The 25471-nt window shown below is 39.1% G+C and overlaps 1 protein-coding gene across 1 annotated transcript in view; it reads right to left on the reverse strand.

The window, feature by feature from the left end:
* Window positions 1-1103: 1103 nt before the first annotated feature.
* The window catches only part of LOC134573271 (collagen alpha-1(I) chain-like), a 196441-nt gene continuing 172073 nt past the window's right edge, over window positions 1104-25471 (reverse strand). The window contains exons 29-67 of the mRNA XM_063432922.1: window positions 25095-25148; window positions 23230-23274; window positions 22839-22892; window positions 22697-22750; window positions 19681-19734; window positions 19185-19238; window positions 18850-18903; window positions 18408-18452; window positions 17438-17482; window positions 17170-17277; window positions 16687-16740; window positions 15782-15835; window positions 14754-14807; window positions 14191-14298; window positions 14055-14108; window positions 13873-13980; window positions 13342-13395; window positions 13121-13174; window positions 12986-13039; window positions 12687-12740; window positions 12498-12605; window positions 12353-12406; window positions 11725-11778; window positions 11550-11603; window positions 11178-11231; window positions 10930-10983; window positions 10791-10844; window positions 10661-10714; window positions 9963-10016; window positions 9812-9865; window positions 9630-9683; window positions 9401-9418; window positions 9261-9314; window positions 8801-8863; window positions 8310-8475; window positions 6924-7030; window positions 6723-6803; window positions 6057-6239; window positions 1104-3959 (exon numbers count right to left, since the gene is read on the reverse strand). Of these exons, the coding sequence (XP_063288992.1) occupies window positions 3810-3959; window positions 6057-6239; window positions 6723-6803; window positions 6924-7030; window positions 8310-8475; window positions 8801-8863; window positions 9261-9314; window positions 9401-9418; window positions 9630-9683; window positions 9812-9865; window positions 9963-10016; window positions 10661-10714; window positions 10791-10844; window positions 10930-10983; window positions 11178-11231; window positions 11550-11603; window positions 11725-11778; window positions 12353-12406; window positions 12498-12605; window positions 12687-12740; window positions 12986-13039; window positions 13121-13174; window positions 13342-13395; window positions 13873-13980; window positions 14055-14108; window positions 14191-14298; window positions 14754-14807; window positions 15782-15835; window positions 16687-16740; window positions 17170-17277; window positions 17438-17482; window positions 18408-18452; window positions 18850-18903; window positions 19185-19238; window positions 19681-19734; window positions 22697-22750; window positions 22839-22892; window positions 23230-23274; window positions 25095-25148 (2685 nt within the window). The 3' untranslated portion in view covers window positions 1104-3809. The remainder of the gene's footprint in view (window positions 3960-6056; window positions 6240-6722; window positions 6804-6923; window positions 7031-8309; window positions 8476-8800; window positions 8864-9260; window positions 9315-9400; window positions 9419-9629; window positions 9684-9811; window positions 9866-9962; window positions 10017-10660; window positions 10715-10790; window positions 10845-10929; window positions 10984-11177; window positions 11232-11549; window positions 11604-11724; window positions 11779-12352; window positions 12407-12497; window positions 12606-12686; window positions 12741-12985; window positions 13040-13120; window positions 13175-13341; window positions 13396-13872; window positions 13981-14054; window positions 14109-14190; window positions 14299-14753; window positions 14808-15781; window positions 15836-16686; window positions 16741-17169; window positions 17278-17437; window positions 17483-18407; window positions 18453-18849; window positions 18904-19184; window positions 19239-19680; window positions 19735-22696; window positions 22751-22838; window positions 22893-23229; window positions 23275-25094; window positions 25149-25471) is intronic.

Below are 25471 nucleotides of genomic sequence, written 5' to 3' on the forward strand. Positions count from 1 at the left end.
ACAATAACCATACCATTTGGAAGAGCTGGTAAGGGGCGCACTGGGGGCAATCACCCTTTGGACACAAGTATACAGGGTTTTTAAACTGCAGCCTCCTAGCACCATTCATCAGCAACTGGAGGTGCGCTGGGATGTATGTTGGCACAATACTGAGAGTGTGAGGCAGTAGACATGAATTATACAGCACAGTGTGAGTTTGTACAATCTCAGTGCTGTCCTTGTCTGTACTGGAACACTGTGATATTTCTAAGTTTATTGTAGAAAATTGAGAAGACCTGTCTGCCAGATGTATGTGTTTGGAAGAGCCAGGTGAGAGGAGACTTTGGTGCCAACTGCATTATGGGAAAGAGTCTGCATCACTTAGGCATATACAGATCTCCGTTAAAGATCCCTTATACATCACAGGTCATAATGATGGCGCTTGATGGAAGAAAGAAATGTTACACTTTATGACTCCAGCAACCTCCATCTGACAAACCCATATAATGTCCGCATAAGTTTTCTGTGGAAAAAAAAACACTTTTATTTGTACTTGCCTCCCAAGCCAAAAGTAGTAAGCCCTTGTCCGTATACCATGAATTTACCGGGTACAGCAGGTAAGAGATTACCTGTGCTTACAAGTGAAACTGTTATTACTTATTTTAATATTTTGTTTATCAAACCACTTTTATTTCAGAAATATGTGATTTGTGAGCTCTGAAAAATTAAATTCTCTCTCCATGGGGTTGGTTGCAGTAATGAGGACGGAGCATATATCTGTATTATAGGATTTGTTCAGAGATTTCTCAGGGCTTTTAAACAAACAGATCGGCTCATTTTGAATTCACTTGGGTGGGCTCAAATTTGATAAATATTTTAGCAGTTCAGAAGGGTATTTGTAACATTTAGGGGATAGTAAATTTAATGAATATTAATATGCCCTGGGTTTTGCATATAAATTGCTGTAACGTTTTTCAATTTTCTTACAAAAAAATATATTATGAATGCAATATTGGAGTTTTACAAATTTCAAAAGTAGTGCTGTCATATCTGTTGCTCTATTCCCACTGAGCATAAACTTCAAGTATACATTTTAAACATATTCAAATATTAAAGTGGAAACGTTGTATCACAAAAAGATTTTTATTTTGCATAGAAAGTGTGCATCTTCATTTTATATATAATATATACAGTTAAAATACATTGCGTATCATCACATCATCGGCTGAAAATGGTCCACAATTAGGCCCAAACATAGCGAGTACTTAAAAAGATGCCCAATGGATTGTTTAACCCCTTAAGGACCAAACTTCTGGAATAAAAGGGAATCATGACATGTCACACATGTCATGTGTCCTTAAGGGGTTAAGCATCAAACCAGTAAGCAGAATTTTATTGTTAAATCCACAAATTATTGCAGTAGAACATACCAGACACTGGCGGGACAGCCATGGTACAGGGCAGCACTTAGGGAAGACAGAAGAGTCAAGGTTTGGAGAATAAACAAGGAACAGTGTAGATAAAAAACAAAAACTAAAGTCACCTGTACACCATACTAAACACCTATGCCCAACAATAGAGGTTTTAAGTACCATTGCATGGCCATTAAAGAGTAACCCCACCTGCCCTTTTAAGGCACATCTCTTAGGCAGTCGTGTGGCTGGGGGCCACAGGAGCTGTTGCCCTTGTTGCAAATTTCTTTGGGGTGCAAAATTTCAAAAGTAAAAATAAAAGAAAGTAGTAATAATAAATAAAAAAAAATGGCACCCCACACAGAACATCTTCCAATGTTTGAACATTCTACACAGTTTTTTAACATGACAGGGCAAATAAACGTTGCCACGTAACATTTTACAATAATTTTCTTGCTAATTACAGCCATATTTTCCTTATATTATCCTATTAATAGCGTGATTTCCATTTGAAGATACCACCATTAAATCATGCTATTAATAGGCATTGCATAAATGCCTATTAAATAGTATCATGCCGGTAACAGTGCTTAGATAGCTTCGCTCCTGATTATTGCGTAATTTTTAAAATCCACTTCACAACTAATGAAAGGTGTATAGACTATGCACATTATTTTAGGCATGAGGTGGATTTGAAAGTTTACGCAACGCAATTATCAGCATCACATAAATCATGGAGACGAGGCGGTGGGGAAGGAGGAGCGAGGCTATCTAGGGGCTCATTAAGGGACTTGGGGAGTCTTAACTGTCCACGAGTTAGGGGGTGCATTACTTGCCTTGCCCTGGGTGCGTGCAATGCTAACAATTCACCTCAGCTTAAAGGAAAAATTTGTCATGAGACAGAAAGGTGTATTTTCATATATTTCTACAAACTAATTAACCCTTAACAGGACATAGACTCATGGGGTGGGGCAGCAGCGATTTAACATGGCTGCATAATACAAAAGCTAATAAAACACAGAAATGATCCCTGAACACAAACTACTACTGCTCTTGTGTAGTAGAATAGAGCAGTGGCTATATCATACCTTGATGTTGGCAAATAAGCTTACATTTTAATGACCATTTTAGTGTTACTAAAAATCTCTTATTTTAGTGTATATTGTGACTTTGTATAGAATGCAGGTAACTTTATTGGATTTTTTTTTTTGGTTTATATATATATTAAAGCATTAGCTATTGCTGCTGCCCAAGAGTAGTTGGCGTTTGAGCGCATGACTAATATATTCATTTTTAACATGTTATTACTTAATTGTAATTGCTTGGACAATGCAGAGTGGGTTTTGGACATTACAGGGTGGACTATGGACCACAGAAGGCACAGCCTTTCATTGTACAACAAAATCTCCCAAAATACAAAAAGAGATCCAGTGCATTCCTCACGTTCTTGCTTAGAGCTCCCCTCTTTCCACTAGTCTTCCTTTTCATGTTTATATCATTCCTTGCACGTTGTATCTGTATTATACATTTTATGTGCGCATCATGTTAGATTCGATTCTGGTATCTAGAGTTCTATTTACACCTCTGGTATAACACCTAGTTTCAAAGCATAGGCAGGGGAGAGTCTTGTGAAAGTCAGTCCAATTGTGTTACGCTTGGGATTTTCATTCTTCAACAAATTACCCAATAACAATACAATTGCAAGCAATTCATTTATATGCTTATCAGTGTTACAAGCTAAAACCATTTGGTCTATGTGTTTAAAATGATTAGACATTAGGCTCATAGTCTGCCCTGGAATGACTGGATAAGTACTTCTTAAGAGATTGGTTCCTCTACGCTGTGGTACCATTGATATTAGTTGACCTTGAAATGTTCTTCTTACTTGGTAGATATTAATTCCAAATAAGACATGTTGTAATCACCATTTATCTTGTGTGTCTTAAAAAAAAAATCATGAAATGAAACACATATTAAGTGCATTTAAGGTTTCACGTAGAAGGGAAGTCTTGAGGTGTAGCAAGTGGTTCCCATTTTATTGATGGGATATCTTGAGGGACACAGATGGTTCTTGCTGTATTGGATGGAACTCTTGAGGCACACAGATAGTTCCTGCCATATTGAGGAAAGTTTTGTCCCACTGCGAGGAAATCTTGAGGTGTAACGGAAGTTCCTGCCTTGTTGGGAGAAAGTCTTGAGGTGTAATGGAGGTTCTCGCCAGGAGATTTAGCAGAAGTTTAGCTTCTGAGCACCAGTAGCTTCACTGTAAACAATATATGGTCTCCCTTCCAGAGAGAGGAGGTTAAAGAGGCAAGATCACAGGACCCATGCGATAATATCCTATATAAATAACACAGGTCTTCCATTTTTACTTTTGTATGCCCTTGGGGACGAAATTTTAAAAGTTGACTTTTGCTCTCAGCTGAAGCACACTTGCCCAATGAAGAAGCCAAATAGGTGGTCTGTGTCGCCATCGTGAAACAAAGCCAAGTCCCGTAGTGGCAACAGAGATGTGTCCAAAGGAGCAAAGTGGAGAAGAGTTTCTGTTCGATTGTATTGTTCTTCATACTGTTGAAAGAATACATAATTTGTTTAGATTTCATCACAGTACCCACTGTAGCCAACATAATTTAGAATAAGTATTGGTTGGGCCTACATGATAATTACATTGTTTAAAAGAACAGTGCAGAGATTTTGGGACGTTGTAAGGAGATCGATGAAGATACAGTCTTACAAATAATAATGAACAATACCTATTTTTTTTTCCCCCTGGACCAGTAAGGAGAAAATCCAGATGTACAAATTTATGAATTATAGTGGATACATTTTACCCAGACATATATTAATATTGCCTCTCAAATGGCTTGCTGTCTGCAATAAGTTCAAGTTGGAACCTTTAATAATATAAAATAAGGCATGTTCGGTATGGAAAAGAGGGAGCAGTGCCTTGCAGTTAGTCTCAAATCCAGGAGATGGATTTTTCAAAAACACTTTGAAAAAGCCTATACTTTGGTGGAACGCGCTAGTGTATTTAATTTTTTTTTTATAAATACAAATATTAAATCTCTTTTAACACTATTCAGGACCCTCCTGGAAGTTTTTTTTAAAGATTTTATCAAGAGGAAAACTCCAGCAATATCCTTAGTGGGGCTGTACTACCTATGTGAGTACCTCTTATTTTATTTATTTTTAAGTTTGATTTTATAGCAGTGTGCACTATTTGCTGTTTTATTTTCTGCACACAAATCTACAACGGTGACCCACTGCTTTCAAGTTTGGAGTTACACACAATTTCTACTATGATCCAGATCCAGATACAACATCTGCCAAGGCCCTACAGGACCACCACATCCATAGGCAGGGATTGTACTGCCCAGGCCAGGGATTGTACTGCCATTTGGAGCTGATCTATAGCTCCTGAAAAATGTGTGGTTTTATACTCCTTTCACCTTTCATGCTGCGCTATATTGGTTTCTCTTGGTTGTTTTCTCTCCACATATCCACTGTCCATCTCCCGGATTCAAGACTATCTACAAGGCGCTGCTCCCTCATTTCCATATCGAACTGTACTTTTTACTAGAAGGAAGAGACTCTGGTTTGGGTTACTGTAGCTGCATACTAATACTCTCATTAGCACTAGAAATCCTTTATTTGTTTTATTGATAATATAAGGCATGCCTACTGTATGGTATATTTATCCCACAGTATCAGGACCCTGTGATTAACAATGGTCTGCTGTAATACAAAGACAAAGACAGGGGCAGCATCTGCTGTATAACCACAAATCAACATCACGCTCTACTATCTGACATAAAAATGTCAGAGCAACAGCGCTTGAATATCAGTGTACACTGTGAATATCAGTGTACAATACTGTATCTAAAGCTAGAGTCTGCTATGAAACTACAACATGTTGTGAAAACATTCTGTCTGTTTCAAAACTATAAGTCAGTGTCAGCACAGGCTGTCTGCTTTTAATACTTAAATATCAGGGCTGGTGGTTTGCTTTAAATGGACCCTCTACTCACCAAATAGAACATAAATAAAAAGCACTGTTTAGTAGATATACCCCAAATGAAAACTTGCACACATTTAATTCTGCATTTTTACATTTGGGGTATATAAAAACAGCTTGCAATAACTGCAGTTCTCCAGTCTGCAGCCTTTACAAGACCATTGCTAACCCCATCAAAACTTTCTGTGGCTGTCTAATCACAGACTCCCCATTACAGTTCAATGAGAAGCCTTTGCAAGGCAGGTGTTCTTGAGTTTAGTTCAACTGAGCTAACCAAACCAGGAAGTAACAGGACCGTGTGTCTGATTGACAGCCAGGAGGGATGTAACCAGGTTAATTTATAAAAGTGTACATTTCTATTGAAATATGCACTTTTTTCAAAATGAAAACAATAGGACACACTCTTCAGAAATAAAGCTTTTCAGCAAGCTAAACTGAGTGATCATTTAATACATAGGCCAGTATCATCACAGGGTGTCTGCTATAAAAGGAATGTAATTTGAAATAAAACTATTCATATGTAAGTTCAAAAATGAATCCCCCATGTCAGTAAAAAAATTTTACAGAATGAATAACTTTTCGTTATATATTTATTGATACGTGATGATAAATCTCACATATGTTAATCCTGCAAACCCCAGCATCTGTACCTCACAGCCCTGCAGAGTAACGAGGAAACTCTGATCCCGGGTATCAGTGAGGAACTTGACATCCTTGTCCCGAGCAGCGATACCTTGGCTAGCCTGGCACAAATACCGCATCTTCTGGTATACCTGGATGCTCTGCAACCTCAGAAAACGCAGCTGGACGACACCTAAACCTCTGTATGTGAACTGAGAAGCAGAAGCAGTGAAAAGAGAGCAGAGGACTGCGTGAACACCTCAATCAAAACAAAATGGCAACAATATGACACAACCACAAATCACCCCGACACCGGCACACAGTGTTACTCTGGCATCGGCAAGTCTGAAATAGTGTTAATAATAATGGTTTGCCTGTGATATAAGATCATTACATTGAGCAATGGAGGCTGAAATAAAACTGTGTTTCTACCCCCTGTCATTCACTAAAGTCAGAATTGTTGGGAATCCAACATGATTCCCAGCAACGTGAATTTAGGCCAAATTAGAGAAATTCTCCTATTAATTCTGTTTTCACTTTGACTATGTTGGCCATAAATGTGAAATTCACTTTGAAGTAAATCTCAATTTCATGAATAACGCTGTGTATTTCACCTCTTGTACATCACTGCGTAATATGTTGGCACATTATAAATAACAGAACATCCTGGTTTAGAGAAGCCACTTTTATCTTACTGTAAAACCCTCGGGTAGAGTGCTGAACCACTGGAATCCATCTTGTTTCTGATAGCTCTGAAGCCACGCTTTAACAGGGATCTAGGGGACAATAATTAAAACATCTGTCACAGAATACTTGTTAGTTTGTCGCAAATTAAAAAACAACAACTTAGGAACATGTAGCTTTCATATGAGTATTGGAATACTTCGCCCACTTACCTGGCCCTCCTCGGGAGGTACACATGTCTCACCTCCTGCTGTGAAATTACAGAAAACGAGTAGAGAATCTCCTGGACTCCCCTGGTTAGGATCAATGTAATAATAACCTGACGGAAACATATTACAGCATATTATACGAGGATGTGCCCACAGAGCAAAATACCATCTAACCTTAAATATTAAAAGAACACTCAACACACATAACACATTTTAGCTTGCTGAGGTGCTTTATGTGTGAAGAGTGTGTCTTTGTTTGGTATTTTATGAAAAGTGCAGATTTCAATAGAAAGTGACACTTTTATAAATGAACCTTGTTACACCCACCTGGCTGTCAGACAAGCGGTCCTGTTACTTCCTGGTTTGGTTAGCTCAGTGAAGCTAAACTCAAAAGGCAGCAATTGCCCAGACCACCTGCCTTGCAAAGACTTCTCATTGAACTGCATTCTGTGATTGGATAGCCACAGGCAGTCTGGGCGGGTTAGAATGGGAGGATTTGCAAAAGGTACAGACAAGAGATCTTGTTTATAGGTATACCCTAATGAAAAAAAAGCATAATTCATGCATATATGTTTTCATTGGGGCACATATACTAAATAGTGATTTAAAAAAAAATGTTTTATTTGGCAGTTAAGTTTGCTTTAATTTTAAAAATTAGGTAAAAGGTAGTACAGGGACAAGGAGGAAAAGGAATCTTGGCATTAGGGTACATCTGGATATAGCTGGCACGTCTCTTGCCCATGCCTATGATTGTCAAAATAATCATAAACCAACCAGTTAGAAATACAGGTGCAGAAAAATCTGTTCATCAGAGAACAGGGGTAAGCTACCTGCAGAACTCCAAATGTTGTGGACTACATCTCCCCTGATGCTTTGTGGGAGTTGTAGTCGACAACTACTAGTTGGAGTGCTGAAGGCTGCCTACCCATGTTTCAGGGTTTGTTGGGGATCTTAGTAGTCTTAGAGAGACATATCACCTAACCTAATGAAAGTATTTTATAGATCAGGGAGCGTTGAAAATGTAACCCCTTAAGGACACAACTTCTGGAATAAAAGGGAATCGTGATGGAATATTTCCGTCATGTGTCATTAAGGGGTTAAGAGATTTATTTATAAAACGTATCATTTGTGTGTAGATTACCCTATTTCCTAATTCATTGTTCAACAAGATTTTTTTTTTCTTCCATTAGTGTTAGATTTGGGGTTGGAATCATTACTTCTATAATGGAGTCATGTTAAAAATTAGGAAGAAACAACCCTTAGCATAACGTTCTGCCTCCTTCAGAAAAAAAAAGAAAGAAGAACAGTAGGCCCCATTAAAAAGTGGCACTGTGAGTCCAACGAAAAAAGTAAGTGATGGAGTGAGTGACTGGGAAGATGCAGACCTACCATCAGTGAGCTGAGGCTGTACTAGCTGTAACTCTTTGCAGGTACTCGCTGGGTTTTCCTTAGTGCCATCTGGTGGAGCAGCCAAGAGCTTCAACTCTTGCTCCAGGCTCTGCAGGAGACTCAATGGCCCTTCTCTACTCCAGGTCTCATTGTGTGGAGGCAAATGCTGGGAGGAAAAGGAAGGGATGTATCCTGTTGAAAGTGGCTTATTGTCATTGTGATAACGTCTTACAATATTATGTTTGTACACTCTTCCTAGCAGTGCTGGTGAATCCTTTACTCTGTTTGGAATCATGCAGTTCTCGCACTCTCAGTAATATAAATATATCCATAATGCAAGATTAAGGCGACACCCAACCATGGGAAATTCCTCATGTTATTCAAAAGACTGTATTATTAGTGTAAGGTTCCCTTTCATGCGCTTCTCTACACTCTGTGTCTAAGACAACGTCAATCCAGCGTTGTACCATCAAACCACCAAAGTCACTTACCTGTAAGCTTAGAGCACTTATGTTTAGATTAGGCCCTGGGGGACCAGGCGGACCGGGAAGGCCCTGCAAAAAGACAGAAACAACAGACGTGTGAGAATAATTTTAAAGTAACTATGCGTTCATGGGATTGTCCAGTTGTTAATTTGACATTTACATTGTATATTAAATGATTGTACTTCTAATTATAAATGTATATGTATATATGCCTAGTTTGGTCTTAGCTGACGAGCTAGCACATGGATACTGCATATGTACAATTATATCCAATCACATGACTTCACACACAGAGCTGCCACCGGCATGTTGTGCAACCAGACATAGCTACATAGCTAAGACTTGGAAGCTCCATTCACATTTCTAGGTTCATATTAATTTTTCTACACTGAGTTCATCAGCTAATTACAGTTGTTATTAATTATGCTGCGATTAATGTTATAAGATCTGTGCGCTTCGTCCTTACAGGTGATCCAGTTGGTCCTTTCTGACCTTCTGGTCCTTCTACTCCTTTCAGTCCCTGAAAATAAAGTAACACATAATAATGAAATAGGGCAGGCAAATAAAATTAGTAAAACACAGTAACGCTTCTGGCAGAGATCTCACCTTCAGTCCTTCTGGTCCCTGGAAAAGAAATATTTACAATGAGCCATAGTCGGTATGTAAAATGCATCGGTAAAAGAACATCTTTAGGTACATGACCTAAAATGTGAATGATCTGGTAATAATTCACAAGTAAATTAGTGGATAATAATTTGTATGTAAAATGCATAGGTATGAGATTCCTTATTGAAGGTTTGTTTCATCTGATCATGTGTCTATCTATCACACTTACTGGTTCTCCCCGTGGACCAGGAAATCCTCGTGGCCCAAGAAGGCCGATGAAACCCTGGTAAAAACAGAGTTACACTGGTCAATATTCTCCAATATCCTAGCTAAACTCAGAATGACATCTGTGGCTTATCAGTGACTCTTGCTTGAAATAAATTAGGATTTCTAAGATTTGCAGTGTAGTACCTGATCCCCTTTCTCTCCTTGAAGACCTTGATGTCCTGGAGGTCCTTGTTTTCCCTAAAAAAAAATAAAAAAGCCGAACGTCTGAAAAGGAAACTGGTTAAAGCAATGGTGTTAATGCTGTGGAGCACAGTTAAGAGCAGATCTTTCAGACCTTCATTCCATCTTCTCCTTTGACTCCAATTGGTCCATCCATGCCAAGTTCACCCTGAAGAAGAGCTAACATGGTCACAGTCCGGAAATCAGCTTGATGCATTAATAATACAGTGTGACAAATACTCCAATTCAACCAATAAAGAGCTAGAAGTTACAAATTGCAGTAGACACCTGTAGGCATAGGGTCTGGATTCACTAAATCTAATGTTACTTCACTGGTCACTGTAACAGGTTATGTCAAGAAAAATAAAAGATCCATTTCTGCATTAGTTAGTGTAGTCAGGATAAAAAGGTGACATAGATTCTGAAGAACTTGCTACAGCTCAGAATCTTGTGCTAAAATATATTGCAGTATTTGATCTTCGATGCCCTCTGTTCCATTGACCTATGATTGAAGTGAAGATCACAAACATTCATTCACTATGACTAAGTGCTTACAGCATGACAATTGTATGGCAGAGATCTTGGACCATTTGTGGTGCATGATCCTCACTAATGCTTTGATTATTGGCCAATAAAGTTGCGTTTTTATACAATTTGTCTATTGATGTTTATACTTCATAATGTATCTCTCAGGAGACTCCTAAATATGCATTCACATTTATGAATAATTTGTGAGCCAGCATGATAATTGTATGTTTGCTCCAATCATTGATTCTTCATATCATGAATCAGTCAAGCCAACTGGACACCTACTTTCATACCGCTGAAGCCTGGATCTCCTTCTTGTCCTCTGAGTCCTGGAATACCCTGAAATAAAAGCAAATACATTGCTATCTGTAGTGTGTGCAAATTCCCACATACCACCACAAGGGTTGTTACTTACATAAGGTCCTCTGGGTCCTGGTGGTCCTTGTGGTCCCTGGTTTCCTTTAGCCCCCTATAACATGAAGTTCATCAGATCATTAAATTAGATCAAATCTTCAGGATGTCCCATATGCATATGACAACACTGGCAATCTTACCTTAGGACCGAGCAGCCCCCTTGGTGGCCTTGGGCCCGCTCTTCCTCTTTTACCCTAAGTAAAGGACAATATTAAAGTTCATAATTTTGAGGGCAGATAGGCCTGTCTTCAGAACACAGTGCATGCATGAATTAAGGAATACTGATTAAAAGTCTTTATAGAGGTATGTTTTACTTTAAAAAAAACACAAAAAAAACATGGCTTTAAACCTTTAGTGGCCAGACCTGTGGTTTTCAATAGTTCTGTACCTTTCTGCCAGGACTTCCTGGAGTGCCAGGGCGGCCATCCTTTCCTTGATAACCCTTCAAATGACACACAAACAATGGTTATTGCAATTTAGAACTTCGCTCTATCAAGATTATGTATAAGAAGCAAGACAAAAAAAAAAGACAGTAACCTACATCGATCGTTGCATATAGCTCACATTCCATTCATAATGTTGCCAAACTATTGCAGGGGGTGGAGTGGAAATGTGAGAGGAAGAAGATAAATTAAATTAGGGTGGGTTTTGGTGTATATAGAAGTATATCAAGCTTGTCTAAAATGTATAAATTTTATTTTAATTAAAAAAGGAAGAAAAACAAATTATATGAGATATGGTATTTAATTAAAATCAGCACCTTCTCTCCTTTCTGTCCCATTCTTCCTTCTTGCCCAGGGTTTCCAGCAGGTCCCTGGAAAGGGGTACAAAGCTATCAGGCAGAGCAATCACAAAGTATAGAAAACTTGACAAAGTAGGAATCGTTTGTCTGCGTCTCAAAATGAGGCTGTCAATAACAAATTTCTCACACGTACCACTTGTCCCGATTCACCTGGTTCTCCTGGCTGACCCTTTTCACCTTGAGGACCCTATCAAAAACAGACATCAGTGGGTGAGTGTTTATTTAAATTTAGTTTACAAGGAAAAGTAGAGAAATTGGCAAAGTATAGACAGACATGGACTTGCCAATGTATAAAATGTGCATATATTATAGAAATGTTAGTCCCATTAAGAGTATGTGCCAGTGTCCTAAATGAGAACGATGTACAGAGGATACACCTTTCATTTAAAGGCCTGTCTACTTTTAGTAAAACTTAACAAGAGGTCCAGTTTAGCAATTCAGCACTGGAACAATTCCTAGGCATAGAGGTACGTTTGGATTAATCACCATGGCAACAACTAGATTACCCCAAATTTAATTGAAAATGAGATGAGAATGCAAATAAAAAAAAAAACATTGAGGAAAGTAAAAAGACATAAACATCAAAATCCTAATGGGTAAATGCCTGACATGTTTCATTGTGGCACATGGTGCAAGACTGTTTAGAATGCGGAGTGGCAATGAACTGGCAGTAAAGCTTCTGTATATTGCATGTCATGCTGTGTATGCTTGAGTAAACATGGCGTGTGCTGTATGGTTTTACACTGGGTATCATGCCTCACCTCTTGTCCAGGTATCCCTGCCGTACCCCATTCCCCCGCAGGACCAGGTGTTCCCTATAAGCATAAAATATATTTTCCATCAGATTGTGAGTCCACTTAACTTCATATTGGTTTTATGAGGACACTTCATAAAGGCTGGCTTTACCTGAACTCCTTTTTCTCCTGATTGTCCTGTGTCCCCTTTGGGCCCCTCAACTCCACTAAGTCCAGGCTGCCCTTGAACACCTTTATTGCCAGGTTGACCCATTACACCCTACAGGATAAATGAAGAAACAATTAGAGTAGCCTCCTAGTATCACATCGTTTTCCCCCACATACTCAACATGTCACTTACCGGCAGTCCCATAGGACCTCTGTCCCCCTTTTCTCCTCGTTTTCCAAAGAATCCCTGTTAAGACAGAAGGAATTATATCTGAGTGTACAGCAAGCCACGTGTATAGTGTTTTCCAGGACATTAGTGTGACCTACTAAAGATGGACTATTGATACCATGCTCCCACATGTTAAAACTATGCATTATCTTTACTTAGCCTAGTCCATAATTACATTTAATATGATATTCAGTAAATATGTCATGGTTTAATATCTACATGTGAGCAGCTCTCATTGAAAGCCAAACCTGCAGAAAACATACCTTTATTCCCTGGGGACCATGGAACCCATGCTCACCCGCAGAACCAGTATCACCCTACAAAAAACAAAAAACAATATGATGATAAAAGAATGAGAATTCACAGCAAGATGCAAGTGGTCTGAGTGAGAGGCCTACTTTTACTCCTTGACGTCCTGAAGCTCCCAGTGAACCTGGGTTCCCAATAGCTCCCTGTATAGAAGAAGAAAGGAAATAATAAATGGAGAGTCCTTAAGATGTCCTACGTCAAAGCAAAACCCCACACCAACTAGACAATAGGAAGTCTATGTTTTGGGTTTTAAGCAGACCCCCATCATATTGTTTCATGCATGTATTAGGCCCATTGCACAGAAAATTACCATTAGTCCTGGAAGTCCTGATGGTCCAGTAACTCCCATAAGCCCTGGTGGACCCTGCAGAAGAACACTGCCATGAATGCAGAGTCAATGATATTTTGTCACAAATTTTAGGTGAATTTTGTTCTCCAACAACCAAATGATTTATCTACGTATATAATACAAAACCAGAATATCACCACAGTGATTATCAGTGAATTGTAAACATAAACAATACTTAGCTTTAGAATCACAACGCAGCCTCCCAAGGTCGTTACCCAAAACCGACCTTTACACAAAATATAAACAACCAGCAACAGATTGTGGGATACGGCTGAAATCTACGTATATATTACATTAAAGTATCAATTAATTATAATACATAATGGAATCTCAAAAGAAAATATTTAACGTGTCAAGCTGGAAGAACAAAATAGTATCCCATAATAAGTCTAGCTTTGATACATCACCAAAAAGACAAGAATTTTCCTTTAATAAGTAAAAATAAAAACCTATAAATATGCTAAAAATAAGTCTTAAGCTAAAGATAGTCACCAAGAAACCTTCCTGTCCTTTCTCTCCTTTTCCGCCTCTGCTGCCATATTCTCCCATCTCACCGCTTGGTCCAGGATTTCCAGGGCTGCCACGTTGACCTACATCTCCCTATAACAAATGGTAAAGGGTTATGTTCTGGATGGAAAATCCAACCTCTGCTTGAAAATGTTTTTTATACCGACCTTTTTTCCTAGTGCACCAGGGTCCCCATTGTCTCCAGGGTCACCTACATCCCCCTACATAAGAAACCAGCCAGTAGGTAAGAAGGAATCTGCCACTACTCATACATCTCCTTACCCATCAGCTTTTGCAACGTACCTCCTTGCCTTGGTCTCCAGGGGCACCTAGTAGACCTTGCTGTCCTCTCTCACCTGGGTCCCCAGCAGGTCCAGTAGGACCAGGGCTTCCAGGTACACCAGGGTCTCCCTAGTATAGAATAAAACCTAGTGTGATTATTGCATTATATCGTAATAATACACATCTTAAAGTGAAATAAATCACTAATATTTGGAAAATCATCAAACCCTAAACATACAGAATAACTGAAAAAATCTTTGCATCTGTATAATACAACATAACATTCTAAACTTTCAAACATCCTTTAAATAAAACAAACACATATTGTATAAACACACTTGTATACATATATAAATCACATATGACACAAGGACTACACCAACCATACCACTACATGGAGAAGACTTATTTAATACCAACTTCTCAGATTTCAAAAATCGCTATAGGCTCAATATGTGGACTTTGGTAAAAGAAAATGCAGCTCTGTCCATATTGTATTGTACAAAGGACAAAGCTTGGTCATTACAAACATATATAAAATGGAAGAGCAAAGAGTAAAAATCAGATTGGTTCTGTCTACGAACCTGGTCTCCCTTTAAGCCAGCCGGTCCTTCATTTCCAATGGAGCCTGGTTTACCCTGGTACAAAGAGAGCAGTAATTAGCGTAGTACATACAACCAGAGCCAAATAAATAGATATACACACATAAACACAAACACAGCACACGGACAAATGGAAACAAACTACAAAAGTGGCAGATAAGGAAAAACACAGTCACATAATGTTTTAATATAACAGAATTCCATCAACTTAGAAGAGATTGCATAAGCGTACATATTGTATGAACATTTTTGATTCGTTTTTGTCATTTTCTTTTCATAATTGTGCATTACATGTTCATATCTGATGGTAGGCAGGTAGGTAGAAGGATAGATTCCTACCCGTATGGAGGAGACGCTCTGATACGAAGCAGAGATATTGGCATTATCTGATCTAGGATTCGATAACGGGCATATCATGTACTATACTAATAAAAGTGGAATGCACATGCCCTGGGCAAAAGAAATACAACTAATCACTGAAATAAATTGTAGGATGAGGAAATTAATTAATTACTGCACACAAATACACCGTACTAATACTAAACACAGTACAGTTATTTCACTTAACAATGAATTGTTCACTATGTAAAAAAGTTAATTAGAATAATTTCTCCAATTCAGTTTCTTTGGCCCAAAATGCTTGACTCAGTTTTTAATTCCACAAAATTGACAGTGAAAAAAGCCTGCACTCTCTTGCCACTGACAACTGTCAACAATTAAGAAAGTTTGTGTCGCCACACAGTAAAACGCGTGATCACACACAGAATCACATGATATACGAAGCATTGTTTTTATAGCTGACTTCTCTGGCACTAAAAAGATTATTAGAAATTCACAAGTATTAATCCACAGAGTGAATGCTGGCTTATACAAACCATACAAACCAAACCACACATCCCCTTCTATAGGTATATGTATATTGTATACATATACACAGATAGATATATGTAAACATCCCTGGCAGGAAAGCGGATATGTATATATACACAGGAAAACTTTCAAAAACTAACCTGCTCTCCATCCAGTCCCCTGACTCCTGGGTCTCCAGTCACTCCAATTGGACCCTGTTAGGATGGTAAACAAAGGCTATAGTCCAAAAATACACATTTTTTTTTTGTCTTCCTATATTTGTAGTATAATTTTGAAGTCATTGAAATATAAAAAAACACCCTTACTTCCTTTTATTCCAGACACAGTTCTTGCAGCAGTGGAGCAGCCCAGTTCCCCGCCTTTGTGGCTACCATGCTTGATGACTTCTCCAGTCAAGCACTACATCCAATGCAGCTTTGCAAGCAGCTTTGGAAGCGACACCATGCCTACTCACGGTGTGCACGCCCACGAGCGGCGAACTTCTATACCTCAGTTTGTCGTTCATGACTGCCGCCTCCCAATACAGCACTGAAGTAGCTCATGCAGGCGTGCTCATGTTGTGGCTTCTAGCATTGTACTGAGAAAATGTCATGCAGTGCTTGAGGACATTGAACGTGAAAAAACAAGTCCTACTCAGTCGTGGACACGGAAGGGATATCTTGTTGGTGTCAGAGTGATATTCACTGAAGGTGTGGCTAGCCCAAAATGTAAACACTGCTGTATCTCTGAAACAGCAATGATTTACATTACGGGAATGAACAGTCAAAGTACCAAGACAACTAAGATGAAGTGGTGCTTGAAGTGTCCCTTTAATATTAGGGGAAATCTGCTCCAAAAATGAGTAATGAGATCTTCTGCAGAGCTCGTTTATGAAACATTGACCATTGTGTTTGTTGTAATCTTTGTGACTGCAAGTAATGTATAGGTTTATAGGCTTTATACAATGAAAAAAACTCCACCCCCACACCCAATCTTGATTAAATCCATAATTTTCAACAACTTTTATCACTCTATTCAAAATATTTACAGGATTACGGTAACTTACCATCTCACCTTTGTCCCCAGATGGTCCCTCAACACCAACCAGACCCTCTCGACCCTAAAACAGAAGGACGCTACAGGGTAACACTAAATACTCACATACAAATGGGTCAATTTTTCTCGAAGCACAAAGATCTGTCGCTTACTTTATTAGGCATGCTACATGTAACTCAATATATAAAGCATAGAGACATGGTCAGGAGGTTTAGTTCCTATCTGAACTCATATTAAATTAAAAAGAAACGTATTTTAGTGGTATTCTTGTTAGTGTATGAACTTGTGATTCCAGCACCTCAGGAACAACTGACCATTGGAGATTTAAACCAATGTAAATTTCATTATACGCTCCATTATATGTATTATTGAATACATCAGACAAAGAATTCAGATGGTTCTGGTTCCACATAGTCTATGTGAGAATATACGTACATCTAATAGGTAATATTCTACATGCTAGACATAGGATGTAAGATAAAGGGATAGTTACTGGGTGTCCTGTGGGTCCTGGGGCCCCTTCATCGCCAGGTAGACCTGGATTACCCGGGGATCCGACCTTCCCAGGCTCTCCATCTGGCCCTGTATTTCCAGGTGGTCCCTGCGTGAGAAGAACCAGCAGTCGATATGCAATGCCACAGACACACAATGGAGCAGACATTGCTGACAGTTATAGAACTACCACATCCGCCGGTATATAAAATGCAATTTAAGTATTTGTAGTGTAGGCCAAGCTTGCTTGTTGGTTGGAACACACTTACCAGTGGTCCTGGTAAACCTTGTTCCCCTGGATCTCCAATCCGACCCTAAAATCAGAATAGACATAGAAACACAAAGAGAAATAAAATTCCCGGACATATTGGGTTGCATGTATTAAAAATGTACAACTGAAAAATATAATCATAAAAATGAACCGAAAGTAAAAACGTCACAGTAATAATCATTTTTGTACTGCCATAAAAATAGAGAATAAAATGAATAGATTAATAAATTGCTACTAAACTGACTTGACCCTTGTAGCTTATTACACATGAGATGTGAGGTGAAGCGAAACGTCGGGAACAAACATCACGACTTACCCTAGGATCACTGCAGACACATTACTGAGTACTGTACCATAGTTTTTGAAAGCCCATCTCCCTTAAGGCTTCCATTTTTTACCTAGAGGTCATTGCCTCATAAGGATAATAATAAGCACTGTACCTGTGAGGCCTCAGCTGGAGAGGTCTGTGGGGGACTCGGCGTGTCTCCATACCTATTTTTGTCTATTTTAGTTGTTATTTCCTCCAGATTGCAACAATTTTCGGATATGCTGTTACCTAATTGCACACCATGATTGGACTTGTAAATTTCACAAGCCTTCTTTACGCAATTACTTTATTAGAGGTTTGTAGCCTTGGACTGGTCCTGCGAGACCAAATGCTCTCTACTACATTGGGAACCTGCGAGTCTCATGATACCATGCTGATTTTTTCTGTTCTATTAAAATTTAAATAAAAATTTGGTATTAATAAAGAATAAAAAAAAAATTGCTACTAATGCTAACAGCGTTAAAAAAATAAGGAACTATGATTTGTTCTTTTTTCAAGGATTTTTTCAATTACGTCTCTCTTTTCCTCTCTTAGTTCCAGGATTTCAAGACTAGCAATTTAAATTAGACACAGTCACTAATGAATAAAGAAATGCATTGAATTTAGAATGGGAGGTGAAGGCGCAGCTCTATGACTGTACCTGAGGTCCAGGAAGTCCTCGATCTCCTGGTGAGCCACGGGGGCCCTATGTGGACAAAACATACTTATTAATGTTGTGAATAATGTTAGATTATGGTGAACTGTGAGAGTCTGAAGGTGTTATGTAAAGATTTAGGAAGGTGTCCTAATCAGAGCACTATATATACATACATATATATAAATATCCAAATGTTAAACAGAACATTGCAGTTGGAATATGTAGAAATGATAAATAGAGTGGTACACATTGGGGTATTTATAAAGCAATTAATTTTAGCAAACTAAAAACCAAATTGCTTTGCCTAAACTGCGTCTCAACTTTCAATTCACTAAATGTTTACGGTTGGTATATTAGCCCCATAAAGGGCTAAACATTAGAGAACAACAATTTAACAAAGGACACTTAATCTGCACGTAGGACAGCCTTATCCATCTGCAAATACCTTTGGTCCTGGTTTCCCCCGTGCTCCAGGAAATCCTAGTACACCCGGCTCCCCCTATTTATTTAGAGAACAGTTGAGATTACAAACATTACCAAAAATAAAGATTTTTTTCCATAACGCATAGGCATGCACAGTGCTGTAGATCACAAATCTCATCAGTCTCTGATATGTCAACAGCAGACTTTCAATTTGCCTATACTTATTTTTATTAAGTTTTAATAGTACAAGAATCGCGATTAATAAGGACAGACAATTTCCAGTTTGTGAATAATTCATAGGAAATTGATATCTGCATACAAGGGGCATGGCAGACGCAGGGATGGGTAGTGTGTTACCTTTTCTCCCGGATGTCCTATGCGTCCTCTTTCTCCAGGCGCGCCTTTGAAACCCTTGGAAACAAAGAGATAGATATTTCACGATTCAGGGACTAAAAGATTAAGCCCCACGAAGTGAGATATTGTGACAATTTACTCTTTATAGCGAACTAGCCTGGGTGCTTAGTAAGGGTGGGCACAGATCTGTTTACAAAACAACACTTTATAGCAATTTTCAATGAAAAAGCATTAAGAAATATTTGCTTTGTCTAAGTTAATGAGAAGTAATTCTGAAAAACAAGATGGCTATCCCCAGTAATCAGAATTTGACAAACAAGATGGCTCCCCCAACCAGTATTTGAGAACCACGATGATCAACCCTAGAACCCAGTATTTTCTGATTCAGGTCACATTTTTGTGCTGTGTGCTCTCCAGCACACACTTTCCACACACATACATGGATCATGCAATAAAATATAAATCATGGATGATCTAAAGGCAAGCTTACAACACTTACATACATGCCTACAAGTCCTTGTGCACCTTCAGGTCCTTGCTTACCGGTAAAGCCCTGCAATGGGAATGAAAAAAAAAACTTACACACCTTAAAAGGACACTCCAGTTCAGAGTTGGTCAATACGGTATAGTACACTGCAACTTAAAAGTAGGTCTTTAATTATATAAACCCACCCAATCTAACTAACTGTAACCTAACCTACACAATGCACCCAACTTGTGTGAGAGCCTGGAGTGTACCTTTAATAATATAAACCCACCCAGTATAACTAACTGTAACCTAACCTACACAGCGCACCTAACGTGTGTGGGAGCATGGAGTGTCCCTTTAATAATATAAACCCACCCAGTATAACTAACTGTAACCTAACCTACACAATGCATCTAACGTGTGTGGGAGCCTGGAGTGTCCCTTTAATAATATAAACCCACCCAGTATAACTAACTGTAACCTAACCTACACAGCGCACCTAACGTGTGTGGGAGCATGGAGTGTCCCTTTAATAATATAAACCCACCCAGTATAACTAACTGTAACCTAACCTACACAGTGCATCTAACGTGTGTGGGAGCCTGGAGTGATCCTTTAATAATATAAACCCACCCAGTATAACTAACTGTAACCTAACCTACACAGCGCACCTAACGTGTGTGGGAGCATGGAGTGTCCCTTTAATAATATAAACCCACCCAGTATAACTAACTAACTGAAACCTAATCTACACAGTGCATCTAACGTGTGTGGGAGCCTGGAGTGTCCCTTTAATAATATAAACTCACCCAGTATAACTAACTGTAACCTAACCTACACAGCGCACCTAACGTGTGTGGGAGCATGCAGTGTCCCTTTAATAATATAAACCCACCCAGTATAACTAACTGTAAACTAACCTACACAGTGCATCTAACATGTGTGGGAGCCTGGAGTGTCCCTTTAATAATATAATCCCACCCAGTATAACTAACTGTAACCTAACCTACACAGCGCACCTAACGTGTGTGGGAGCATGCAGTGTCCCTTTAATAATATAAACCCACCCAGTATAACTAACTGTAAACTAACCTACACAGTGCATCTAACATGTGTGGGAGCCTGGAGTGTCCCTTTAATAATATAATCCCACCCAGTATAACTAACTGTAACCTAACCTACACAGCGCACCTAACGTGTGTGGGAGCATGTAGTGTCCCTTTAATAATATAAACCCACCCAGTATAACTCACTGTAACCTAACCTACACAGTGCATCTAACGTGTGTGGGAGCCTGGAGTGTCCCTTTAATAATATAAACCCACCCAGTATAACTAACTGTAACCTAATCTACACAGTGCACCTAACGTGTGTGGGAGCCTGGAGTGTCCCTTTAATAATATAAACCCACCCAGTATAACTAACTGTAACCTAACCTACACAGTGCACCTAACGTGTGCGGGAGCCTGGAGTGTCCCTTTAATAATATAAACCCACCCAGGATAACTAACTGTAACCTAACCTACACAGTGCATCTAACGTGTGTGGGAGCATGGAGTGTCCCTTTAATAATATAAACCCACCCAGGATAAGTAACTGTAACCTAACCTACACAGTGCATCTAACGTGTGTGGGAGCCTGGAGTATCCCTATAATAATATAAACCCACCCAGTATAACTAACTGTAACCTAACCTACACAGTGCACCTAACGTGTGCGGGAGCCTGGAGTGTCCCTTTAATAATATAAACCCACCCAGTATAACTAACTGTAACCTAACCTACACAGTGCATCTAACGTGTGTGGGAGCCTGGAGTGTTCCTTTAATAATATAAACCCACCCAGTATAACTAACTGTAACCTAACCTACACAGTGCATCTAACGTGTGCGGGAGCCTGGAGTGTCCCTTTAATAATATAAACCCACCCAGTATAACTAACTGTAACCTAACCTACACAGTGCACCTAACGTGTGCGGGAGCCTGGAGTGTCCCTTTAATAATATAAACCCACCTAGTATAACTAACTGTAACCTAATCTACACAGTGCATCTAATGTGTGTGGGAGCCTGGAGTGTCCCTTTAATAATATAAACCCACCCAGTATAACTAACTGTAACCTAACCTACACAGTGCACCTAACGTGTGTGGGAGCCTGGAGTGTCCCTTTAATAATATAAACCGACCCAGTATAACTAACTGTAACCTAACCTACACAGTGCATCTAACGTGTGTGGGAGCCTGGAGTGTTCCTTTAATAATATAAACCCACCCAGTATAACTAACTGTAACCTAACCTACACAGTGCATCTAACGTGTGTGGCAGCCTGGAGTGTCCCTTTAATAATATAATGACTCTCTATTGCCCTGCTGTCTTGGGAGTAAGGTCAGTGTTTTTTTGCTTTATAACAAGGAAAATTGTAGCACATTTTAAGAAACACTCTTGCAGGAGGTGAGATGGAGTAATAAAACTAACTAGACCATCTTAAAGGACAACTAATTAAATTATTCAAATATTTACTTATTATTACTATTCAAACATTACGTTAAAACTTAATTAATATGTATATTTTTCAAATAATATATATTGTTGTTGTTTTTTTTTAGAAAATGTCACTTTTTATCTGGCTTTTTATCTGGGTCAGACTGTAGCATTATCTGACCAAATGCTGCTCAACCTAACATGCCTCCTCCTACAGATTCACACAGAGCAATCACAGCAGTAGTCAAGCTAGTTTGAGCAGCAGTTGAACAGGTAACAGTAGAGTTTGACCCAACATGGCTGCTTAGCCAGGTAAAAAGTGACTTTTTTTCAAAAATAAAAATAAAAAAAATCAATATACAACTTTAAAAAATATATAATCAAGTTTCATTAAATGTCAAAAACTTAAAATACAAAGGGGTGCTTGGGAAAAGAAAAACATGGTTGACTATTGACATAAGACAAAATAGACTAGACAGAAAATAAATGTGTAGCATGCCTACTAATAATAAATATTATAAGCACACACTTAAGAGATATTAACAGTTATTTTTATCTTATTTACCCTTTCACCCAAGGGCCCTGGTGCTCCGTCCATCCCTTGTCTCCCTGGAGGGCCCTGCAAGAATATGGAAGAATTGTGTTATTGTTAGACATGGGTCGGACTGTCCATGTGTTGAATAAAAACAAAAGAAGGAGATACTCACTGGTGGTCCAGACGATCCATCCATTCCAATATTCCCATGAGGTCCGGCCAGACCCTGTAAAGTAAAAAAGGTTGTACTGCAGCTTTAAGATCGGCTCTATATAATTAATATCCCTTTTAGATAATGCGTTTACCAGTTTCCCCTCGTACATGTCCCTCCTTGATATTACAGACTCCCTAACTCATGTTTTAAGCCATAGTGTTTTATACTAATCCAATAAACTGTACACTATTTAAGCAATAAAATATAACACTCCACAGCAAAGACTCCCATAACTAGAGGTGTGAGCCAACTGCTTAGTCATTTTTAAAACCCTTCTATCAAAATCCCCACGCATTTCACATATTCAAAGATTACATGACACAGAGAAAGCTTGGATGAGAGTACGTACGGTTACTCCTCTGATTCCAGGGGCCCCGAGAGAACCTGCAAGTCCCTGGTCCAGAGAGAGGAAAAGAGAGTGTGTCAGAATATGGTTTGTGACTTAATAAGATTTGTTAAACAAGTAAAAACAGTTTGGATAAAGCACCTGTATAATAATTAAAGAGCATAGAGCAAAGATGAAACAGGCATACTGTCAAATAACGCAACTCTACACAACATGGCTGCTGCTACATCGATTTGTGGTAAGCTGTACACCGTACATAACAGCCTTCAGGATTACATAGCAAAACATCATAACCACACAACATGTGCCTTAACTTATACCCTGGTGATCAAAACTCAATCACCTTCCTGTACTATGGTGGCTGGTAAACTTTAAAAGTGGTATTGGGCTAGACTCTGCCCTGGGAAGGTGAATTTGCCCCCTGACTTTTTGGAATCTGCCCTTTTATGTACTCAACCCCTGAACTGAGATATCATGTCCTGTGCAACATCGTAAAGCTACAGAAACAGGTATTTGGGAAACAGACACTTTAAAGCAGTCCGACACCCTCCATTCCCTGTTACTGTTACTCAATGACAGTCCTAGACGACAGGATAAAATGGAGGCCTGTCTTTAAACACCAAGAATAATGGTATCTCTGCGTGATTACGTAGTGTGTCGCTTCTTGTATAATTACACACATTGTTCATAATATGTCACAGATAGGGCTCTCAGATGAGTACATTTTTGCAGAAGGCATGCAAATGCTTCATGCTGTGAGGCTCTGAACGAAAAGTGAGCCGTATGTAGCATTCATATGTTGCGGGAGTAAAATCAACTGATTAATCACTGCTGGGACAGAAAAAAAATACAGTGATTGGCAGATTAGAGGATTTGCCTTTTAGAAAAACATTGCAATATGGTAATCCTAATAACAACAACTAAGTGTAACAACAAATAAGTGTAACTTTAAAAACGGCCATGGTTACGTCTGCGGGTCATGCCGCGCAATCTTTTTAAAACTCACTCCTATCAACTCCCTGATGGCTAGGGCTGTGTATTGCCTCTCACACCTGAGACTGCCAGAACCACCATGTTTTCCTGGACCTCTGCTGATTCTTCAGACTAATAGTCAATACATGAAAAGTGCTGCCCTGAGGTATGTGGTCTTTATATAATGCGGGAGAAAAATCAACTAATCACTCAGTCAAAGAGATCACCGAATTATGATTAATTGATTTCCCTTCTGCGGCCTATGAAGCACACATTCTGCACGGCAGCACTTTTCATACACTACCCCACCAGCACGATAAAGAGATATGTTTCCAGGAAGACACAGTGGATGTTGGTGCACACACCTCTCTCACCACCACACAGAGATAGAAACCTGAAATTCATTCATGTACGCTAAGAATTTAGATGTATTTTAACATACTGAGATGTAATGTATGTGATTTGCAATGCTTCTGTAAAGAAATATTCTCACACACACATTTAGGGGTATTTTTACTAAACAGCGAGTTAAAAATGTACTATATTTATATATGTAGCCAAAATAGCTGAATTAACAAATTAATTCTTCTGAATTAGAAAAGTTTTTAGATATTTGCTATTATGTCCTACGTTAAGCAAGTCAGTATTTAGCTCACTGTTTAACCAGTCCAGGGAGATTTGTGTACTGATGTCTGGATGGAAACACATAGCCAAGCAGGGCTGTAAAGGAACATGTAAAAATGTGTGGATACAGTAACGCAGAGATTCCAGTCACAGCAACAGTGGAGCCAGGCATGACACCGGCCAGGCGAAGCCCCACGCCAGTCAGGGCAAACACCATGCCAGCCATGCCAAGGACCATGGCAGATAATGGGTAATTAGTGCATAGTGGGAACCTGTGTACCAGGCAGTCCTTCTGCTCCCTGCGGCCCCTGGACTCCTCGCTGACCCTGTAAGGAGAGAATCAGAACAATGAACGATCTTAAGGAAAGTACACTCAATCCCCAGCACTGTCTCACCAGCCAGGGATAGAGGTGCCATGCTTTCCTGGGCACTTATCACAACTTCATACTGATGGGCATTGCATGAAAGTTCTGCAGGGGAGAAAACAGCTAACTGTGACCATTCTTTTGGGGTCATTTCTGATGAATCATCTAATTCCCTAAGGAGAGTCAATAATTATTCATTCTAGTTTGCAATGGATACTCAATCTTTCACTGCAGAAGCAGAATATACTTTTAAGATATTTAGGGTGTGGGGCTTGCTGAGCCAA

The sequence above is a fragment of the Pelobates fuscus genome, chromosome 9 (genome assembly GCF_036172605.1).
Source record: "Pelobates fuscus isolate aPelFus1 chromosome 9, aPelFus1.pri, whole genome shotgun sequence".
NCBI lineage: Eukaryota > Metazoa > Chordata > Amphibia > Anura > Pelobatidae > Pelobates > Pelobates fuscus.